General features: G+C 41.6%; 1 protein-coding gene across 1 annotated transcript in view; it reads right to left on the reverse strand.

The window, feature by feature from the left end:
- The window catches only part of PKHD1 (polycystic kidney and hepatic disease 1 (autosomal recessive)), a 279,334-nt gene that overhangs the window by 110,263 nt on the left and 159,537 nt on the right, over positions 1-9,534 (reverse strand). Inside the window, exons 48-49 of the mRNA XM_009319748.1 lie at positions 8,780-8,957; positions 8,072-8,267 (exon numbers count right to left, since the gene is read on the reverse strand). Coding sequence (XP_009318023.1) covers positions 8,072-8,267; positions 8,780-8,957 — 374 coding nt within the window. The remainder of the gene's footprint in view (positions 1-8,071; positions 8,268-8,779; positions 8,958-9,534) is intronic.

The following is a 9,534-nucleotide window of genomic DNA, read 5'->3' on the forward strand; positions in this document are numbered from 1 at the left end:
CAGGTCAGCTCCTGTGACTGAACACAGAGAATTTTAGGGAGTTACAGCAAGGCCTTACAAATTAACACAAAAAAAAAAATCATAGTAAATCAATTGCTACATGTGATTTTCTAACAACATTTTACATTTCTAAAAAACAGATTTTTTTTTAAGAACAACTATACATGTTTTCTAAGCATTTTTGTCTTTTTTGTACTTTGAGAAAGGATTAAACAAACACATTTTAATTTACAGATACAGAGGGTCTCAAGACAACTCATTAGCAACAGCTAAAAGAAAACATTCAACAATCAGAAATTCTAGGCTGGAACACAAATCTCATTTATCCCACTATAAATCCACAGCAGTTCCACTAACACAAGCGATATTACACCATTGAATGCATAATGTATTAACTGGCTCAAACAGCGAATTACAGCTTTTGTTTTGTAGTTTGGTTTTGATTCAGCCCCCCCCCCCCCCGGTATCTGAAAGAGATGCTTTAATTAGTCAGACTTTATAGACTGAAGACAGGGACCCTGTGTTCTCTACTCTGAAAAGAGGTCAGAAGCAATTATCACAGTTGTAACCTTTGTGCCAGTATATTGTCAGCAGGAGAAGGGCCAGGATAATGCAAATCAAACTAAGAGGAGCAGGAGAAAACTGTTTCAGACCCAGCTAAAAGGCTACCTCCTCTTCATCTCCAGTGGCATATAAAGGTACTTCCTTTCAGTCACCAGACTGGAACAACCGTAGGTTAAAATAGAAACACTCTGACAAACAGATAAATCTCCTGTCCACTGCCCAACCCCTTATGGTGACCCTAAAATGTCATTGGAAGATTTTTTTGAGGGTAGAAGAATTGTATAAATGAAGCCATTGTCAGAACTTTCCTCAGTTCCAGAACATGCCAGGAACTTTCCTACGTGTGCATCAACCCACCGATGGGATTTCATGCCATATTGTAATTTACTTATTTTATCTTTAAACAAGTCTCTGTACTTTTAAATTGTGAAAACCATCCTTCCCTACCTCCCTCCTTTTCTCCCAGTGCAACTGAGCAAATTTAAAATAACTGAGGTTCATTAATTTTAAGTGTTCGATAAATTAGTATGAATAATCAAAAAACTTGATTCTTTCTGATAATTACTATTTGATGTCAGTTGAAAGCACTCGATTGAGTTAGCAGCATATGCTCCTATGCCAAATGAGGCTTCCATAATTAAATAGAAACTGATTCCATGAGGTTTTTCTCATGTCTGATTAATTAGTAATCAGGTGCCTCAGCCCTGTTCTTCAGTGACACCTTCTCTCCCAACGGTAGCTGTGATCTGATGCATATATCAGTCAAGCCAATCTGCCCCAAATCACCACACAGAGCTCAAACTGAACAATATCATGTCTTTGGGTGGCCAGAAGGTGAACCTTTGAGGAGAAAGAATGGCATGAAGATACTAATGTAAAGTCCTTGACACAGGGTTCATGTGGCGTTTAGACAATACTCTTCTATGGGTACTTTTATGGTTATGGTGACCTTGCTTCTCTTCTCACTTATAGCAGGGAAAATCAGGAGTCAAAGGTGTTACATCGGTCTTAGGAAAAGTGAGAGAACCAAGCCCTGATACTATCCTTTTTTCGATAAATATGTTTTGTCAGATTTGTTGGGGTTTTTTTGCTTAATTTTGCAGGCATTACAGTGCAATCATCTAATTAAGGATGTTTGTATTGTTCAGAGGAAAGCTGTTCTAATTAAGTCCTGAGGGGACATAAAACTTGATCAATATGCTATATAGACCTCATAAAGGGGTTCAGTCCCCTTACACAGTGAAGAAAGGAACCGTTAAGACTTAACTCAGTACAGTCATGTCCAGGGCAAGGATAAAAGTTTCTCATATTTGAAGTGTCATCCAACCACAGGGCATGGCAATTCAAACCATTATAAGTCATTTATACCCTCCACATGAGTACAGGAGTCGCGGGCTGAATTCTCCGCAGCCCTGCAACTTGCACAATTATTTATGTCGATGGGCTGTAAAGTGCAACGGTTGTGAATCAGTAGTATTTTGTTGCCATTTCCCACAAATACTCCTAAAAAATGATGAAAAAAGGAGAGAGACAGGCCTTGGGAATAATCAAGACTACAGTGACATAGTCCTTCTGGTTGTTTTGTTTTGCTGCTGAGTGTGTTATCATTGTTTCTGTACAGGACAGGAAGAGATACAGGCAATACAGACGAAGGACATCATTAGTAAACATTGAATTAAGGTGACTCTTCACAAAATGCAGTTATAAGGCTCCAGGGTTTAGTTGTATAAAACCTTTATAAGGCTCATCAATTTTCTGTCTTATTACAGCTCTTCCTGGATGTTTGGGCTGCGAATCATAAATATAGGCCTTCTTGACAATACTCCCAGTAACTTTCCTCTGGTTCAGGGCTCCTTGAGTGAACATGAAGGAGGAGCAACTTAGTCTTTTATCAGCTTTGTAGTGATGGGGAATTTTGCCTGTGGATATTAGGAAGGGCTGAAACTAGGATAAATGGCTCCAATAGCCTGACTTACAAATAACAAGCAACTCCATGCTATTTAACATCAATTGGGTTAACATACATCACAGGAAAATCAAAACTTTTAGACAGCACAATCAACAACACAGTGAGACACACCTCTGGAAAAGGGAGAACCTGGGATAGGATATTTTGTCATCCTGTACAAGGATCTGTTACAGGAGGTACCCAGAAATATGGTGTCATGGGGACACTGCAGTGAGGAGAAGAGACGTAAAAAAAAAAACAAACCAAAACCCACGATCTGGGCTAATGGACACAGATTCTTGCTTACAGCAGATTAGTACTTGCAGAGGCAGAGGTGAAGGCATGACATTCCTCCTGCAGAGATCACGTAGTTGAAAGACCATCCCTGACAGGATTATAAAGGGCATTTCATCACCTTATTTCTGTAACTGCTACATTCTCTGGCCTCTCTGCTGCCATGCCAGAAGGACAGTAGCTCATGCACCAGGAGAAGGTTGATTTTTCTCTTTGTGTCTGTTACAAAGGGCACCTCTTTGCTAAGAACCGACATTTCATTTCACGGAGGCCACTGAGCAGCCCACATCTGGTCAATGGACTTTCTGAAACAACTGATATGGGGTGAGTTTAATCTAGCTGGAAGAAAAGACTCATGCCTGTACAACCAGTCCTCTGTAACAAATTAGCTCCATTCTTTAGGTCTTTCACCTAGGATTTTCTTTTACCCCTGAGCAATAAGGCTGCAGAAAATATCTTTGTTTATTTATTTTCTGTATTTTAATATTAGAAACAAACATTCTTAAGGGCCTGTTTTTTCTCCTATACAAAGCAATTACAAAAACCCAGAGTGTAATGGAAGTGAGATAATTCTTCAGGAATTTAGAAAAGACAATAAGTGTAATCAAATTATTTTTTGAAGAACTATGGAAACTACAAACCTGCTTCTGACACAGCAGTAATGTGAGGCTGGGCCTCAGGCCCTCTTAACAACTCACACATGAGTAACTTGAGCAAAGTCAGCAGGATGACCCATCTCCATAAAAGTTGTGTCTACTGAAAAATGTATTTGAGGTAAACGAAAAGTTTGATAATCCTTTCAGTGATGTTTTCAATAATGTTTGTGTCAAGCACTTCAATTTGAGAAAAAAGCCAAGAGAAATCTGGAGATGGAGCAAGCCAACACTTTATTTCATTCCAAAAGAAAATGGTTTAAACACTTCAAAAGTGAACAAAAAGGAAACAACATCCCTGGTTTTTAGCCAATTCCAGGATTGCCCAGAGACCTTAACCAAGGAGCAGTACCACGCTGTAGCACCATATGCTCGCATTTGTAACAGACTTAAAAAGCTCATAATGTTATTATTGTAATTTACACAGGATATTTCTCCTAAAAATATCCCAGATGTCCCAATGTGACATTTCCTTCCACCTCCCTTGTTACAATAATTTTTTTTGGTTCAGCATGGTCATGTCATGTTAGGACCACTCTCCTGAAACATGGCTGAGCCACAACCCATCAGTGTTTCAGGGAGCCACACACCATTTTCAGTGCCCATCAGTGACCTTTGGGGAACACTTCTCTCAAGACATAGGGTGCCCCAGAGAAAATCAGGATGATGCTATGAAGATTAATAATGTCAGAGCAAAGCTGCCAATGTAGAAATGACTGGCACAGGATGCCCCAAGCTTCCTCGCCTCCCCCTCACCCAGCATCCAGCAGGGACATGGGGTTACCTGTCTTTCAGTGCCAATTCCTTTAAAATGGTCTGAAAAGATTAGTTTCAAAGGCACTCATGGGTTAGTTAACGGGGTTGATGTATGCCGGTAGCAGTGAGTACCCTTGTTAACAGGATCATTGCATAGGTAGCCCGCATGAAGAAAAACTCTCCATTACAATTATTTCTCCCCATTCAGCGTCCCCTGCATTGTCCCATGCCAAGGTCTGATTTACAAAACTGCAAGCTTGTAAAGCGTCAGGGCAACTTAACTCCTTTAATCCTCTCCATACGGTATATTTTCTTGCCTTCTGTGTTAGGCAGACCTTTTTTTCTCCCCCAAAGATAAACAAACACTTGCATGATGCTGGGCAATTTCAGATGGAAGGGGAGGCATGGAGAAAGCCTGAGCCCAACGCAAACTGCTGGCCAAGGTGGCTTCATTCAGCTGCCAGCTTCATTTGAATAACAATATCTTCTCAGTCGTGGGGTCTTCCCTCCCCTTCTCTCCCCCTTTCCCCCCCACGCGGGCCTGAGCAAAAGGCTGTGTGAATTCAGGAGGCTGCTTGTGAATGAGCTGGCATCTGATACGTATTTACTGATGTTAATTTTGGATGTAATGCACCCCTGCCACTTCCCCACCATTTGCCCTAAAAGGCTTTCTGACGGGCACAAAGGCAGAGGGTCAAAAGTAAGTTGACCCTTGCCAGAATGTACAATTATTGGAAAGAGGCGGTACACCAGCAGCTGTCGAAACCCCACCGGCGCGGCGAAGTGCTTCCAAAAGTCGGAGGATGACTAATACGCTCGAGCTCTCCCCTCCGCCCTGCAAGAGCCGGCTACTTTCTGCAGGAAGAATTATGGCCCTCCCGAGCAGCTGCAATAATTGTCTTCCCATTGTCCCCCAGCCCTCCCTCCGCCACCCCCTACAAGTGCCCATTGTTGGCACGGAGTCAAGTGATTATATGCTTGGGCTGATGCTGTTTGCGCCCAGCTGCCTGACTGCTGACACACGAGCACCGAGAGGGGGGACCCGCGTCTGCGAGACGGGACTCCGACATACCAGACCTTTTACATAAGTCAAACAGGAACAAATGACTCTTTATCAGCCCCTTCTCCCTTTGAAGTGGCGGCTGCTTATAGGCCCTTACAGCTTTTCCTCCTTAGCCCGAGCAAACATCCTCCTTTTGATATGCTACATGCTCATTATCTCTGCCCCATTTAATGATTTTTGATTGAAGGGTGGCAGCGCAGTTGCCAAGAGGGTAGTTAAAGAGGCTCCACGCAGTCAGGACGACAAGAAAGGCTTTCCTTGTGCAGCAGCCTAAATTTGGAGTTTCTTAACAGTGTGTTCTTGTTCTTAGCAGCAGATAAGGGCTGAGCGTGAAATTCTTAATTAAGCAGTAAATAGAGAGTGGGGTGTCAGCAGATGCAGCCTGTAGCCATGGAGACCAAGTCAGATGAAGGAGGGAGCCGAGACTCATCGCCGGCCCCGGGCTTGGGCATGACTGACAGCTGAAGAATCCGACAAAGCTTGTAAACGGGATTAATTAGTTGGCTAATTATTTCATATAGTTAAATGTAAATAAAAAAATAAATAAAACAGCTTGCAGAGTTAGGCGGGAATGTGTTCTGAAGGCCAGACCTTCAAGCGTTGTCCTCTCCGGATCGGTGCATGAACTGGTGAGTTTTTAAGGCCAGAAGGGACTATTGTGGCAGCCTTCTCTGACCTCCTACAGAGCGTGAATCTTGCCTCCTGAGGTTTCTAATAGCTTCTCATAGAGCTGGAGTATATTTCTCTGAAAAGACGGCCAAGCATCATCTAAGGACCCTGAGTGATGGAAAGTCCACCACATGCCATGAGTCTGCTCTGATGGCTAATTATCCTCACCCTCTCAGCCTGCACAGTGGAGATTGGGAGAGAGATTAAATGGCACACCAGGGCTTGGAATGCTCTCGCTTTGTTTCAGACTTTTACCCTACCAACAGCATTAGATATTAGGTACCCGACACTGAATTATTGATCTCACTGCTATAAAAGTCCTTGCTGAAAATGTTCACAGCATGAATTATACGTTAGGTGTTTTCATAAATTTCCCCTCGTGTACTCTGGATGATTGTTTCTCTCTGTATTAAAATGAGAAACAACAACGAGCTCTTCATATAATAAAAATCAAGATGAAAGGAAGGCAAGAGAAGGACAAGAAAGTATCTATGATGCAAGAGTGACATATGCCAGCCAGATCACTTTGTCCTAGTCTTCCCAAGTCTCTCATTTCCTCTATTTTCAACAGTAGTAAGAGGCCAAGATATAGGTGTCATCTTCCGAGATTTCCCATGCTGCCCTATTTATGAAAGTGCAATTCAGGATTTGCAAACTGAAAAACAGTTGACTTTTATATTTGAAAGAACAAATTTACACTGTTAGTAAACTGAAATAATAAAAACATATTTCTTTTTTCAGTAGATACCTGGCACGATCTTGGGCGAGGCTTAGACTCAACAGCTAGATTTATACTAGCCAATCTATATCTATACTATATATAAACAGAGCCAGGACATGGAACTAAGAGCTGGACCCCAATAATCTACATGGCTATGTTGCTGGCCAAGTTTCTGGCACAGCTTTGGCCCAGACCAATGCACTCTCCCAGATGGTGACCATTACGGTTTAGGAGTTAGCACAGGATAGGGATCTTTCCTAATTTGAAGCCTGGGTGCATCCAGCCTGTTTTGAGAGATAAAATGTTAAGCTGTATGGACACAAGCTGTGCAATGCCAGTTGGCCACAGGACCAGAGATGGATGCAGCAAGTGTGACCCTCAGACTGAGGTGAAGGTATGGACTTCCTCATTTCTCCTCAAATGTACACTGGATGATTTTCACTGCTGTCAGACTGAGCTCAGTGGATTGCCTGCCCTCATTCCAGCCATGTTTTCCTCTCCACTGCCCCATTGATTGTTCTAGTTGCTCATTCCTAAAAGGATCCTACATGAGAAAGCCATTTGCATGCCATCTTATCAGTGCAAATCAAGAGAAATTCATTAAAACTAACAGATTAGTTCAGTGAGAAAATTTTCTGTTACTATGAAAATCAGCATCTTTATACTTTAGCTTCCTTGTGTGACAGTCATGAAGGATAAGCTATGCTTCTCAAAGGCACTGAAATGTTTTTGTGATGCCTGGTTCTACTATTATTAATAATGGCAACAATCATTACCTTGCCTTTTACATATAGAACTTAGACCCTTATAAAATCATTTGCCTGAGAATGGGAATTGCGGAAAATGTCCCGAATTTAAAAGAATAAATGAAACTTGAATAAATACCAGTAAATATCTGAATTTCTTAAAAAAATGACCACCAGGCTTCATGATCTAGTGTACAAAGACAACATACTCAAACATAAAGGTCTATGACATCTTTGGAAGTTTACATTCATAGGAAAAATTCTCGCCCAGTAATCCTATATTGCCTTCAGTGGGCTCAGCCTAGATAGATTGCACATGATTTATTGATGATATATGTGATATGGGACCAGCTGACAACAGAGATCATTAGTGGAATTTAATGCCTTTTCCTCTCCAAAACACCAATTCAAATCCAACCAATGTCACATCACCCACTATTTATGATACATTACTTTTGTTGATAGATTAGGCATCGGATAGATCAGATAGAGATGGACCTGATGTGCATGCATTTACCTATTTGATTGATCTTTTTGAAGGACCTCTCACTTATTGAAAGGCCATTGAAAGATGGCCTTGTGTCTGAGGCCTTATGTAGTTTGTCACCATTCTTGAACAAAAAGGTACGTTGCATCCCTCGTATTGCACTTACTTACCCAAATAGGTTAGCTTCCTCAGTCTGCTGTCAAGATACCAGTCACAGCTCCTATGATGTCCGTATGAAGGCATCGACTGGAGTGGCTGTCCAGTCCTTGTCCCACAGGACACCACAACCTCAGGATGGGCAGGAAGATCCTTGTGTTCCACCAGCAGGTAATTCCCAGTCACGAAGTTGCTAAATGTCACTGAATACTAGAGAAGAGGGAACCAAAATAAACATGCCTGTGTCTGTGATGAGAGCTCCATGGAGTGCAGTATAAAGGGATAAAGAGGATGGTGCTCCTCACAGGCGACATATTCTTTTGCAAAATGTGTATTGGAAACATGGAAAAGAGAGGTAAAATTAAGCAGAAGGTGATGGTGAATGCAGACAAAATCCGCTCCCCTTATCACCTTTAAAAGGTGCAGAGGAACAATGTCTTCTGAAAACCATGCTTCAGTATGTCTTAAGGTAGTACAAATTTTATTGATTCCTAAGCACCACATTGAACTTTCATCTAAGACCTCCAAAATCATCTTTCTGCTCTAAGTTACTACTGAGAGCTTCAGGGACTAGGTCATCATATCTAAGCCCTGCCTATAAATATGTAGAGATTTTCTCAGTGCACTTAACACTTTTTTTCCTCTCTCTGCTCACCCAGAAAGATGAAAGCATGATTATCTCTTCCAAATATAATTTTGAAATTATAAAAAATTCCTGTTACCTGGAGATGTTTGCTGACCAAAGGGTTTTCAAATGTCAATGCATAAGTCTCTTTATCCAAGAGGAGAACCATCCAGCCATACAGGTTTGATAAAGTATCAGGGACATAATTGATTGTGGTTGTCTTATTCCTACTGTCAGTCACAGTTAAATTATAGGGAATGTCTGGAGCCTCTTTTCTGGAGGAAAAAAATATAATCATATTTTTTCACTGAACTCTGTCATTTTGCAACCTTTACGGTTCTGTTTTTATTTGAATTACAGTAGTATATGCCAGCTCTCTCAGAATGTGACTTCATTTGTGTAGTTCTTTACAAATACAGTAAGAAACGATCTCTGTCTGAAGTGCCATAAAAAGAGAAAGAAAGAGAGAGAGACAAAGGGTGGAGGAATAAAGGCACAGAGGAGCAAAGCTTATGCCAAAGCAGAGCAATGGGAACAGCTAGGGTACCAACTCCTGCACTGTCAGAGTATTTCCCCATCCAGCAGACTCATGAGCCTCAGGTTCAACTTTTAGGATCTTCACCTTCATGAAATTTGATAGAGTTTTCTGATTACTCACTCACATCTGAGCGGTCAAAAGTTTCATCAAGGCTGCTGGTGCAAAAATCCTATGTAATTCAAAAAGCTGCTCTATGCCCAGGTCAGCACGCAGTACGACGCTGGGGCTGCTGCAGACTGATGAAAGCCTTCACAAAATGGGTGAACTTTTACTACAGCAGTTCTTCTGAGCATCTGAGAACAGAATGAGAACTC

Source organism: Pygoscelis adeliae, unplaced genomic scaffold (assembly GCF_000699105.1).
Source record: "Pygoscelis adeliae isolate BGI_AS28 unplaced genomic scaffold, ASM69910v1 Scaffold121, whole genome shotgun sequence".
NCBI lineage: Eukaryota > Metazoa > Chordata > Aves > Sphenisciformes > Spheniscidae > Pygoscelis > Pygoscelis adeliae.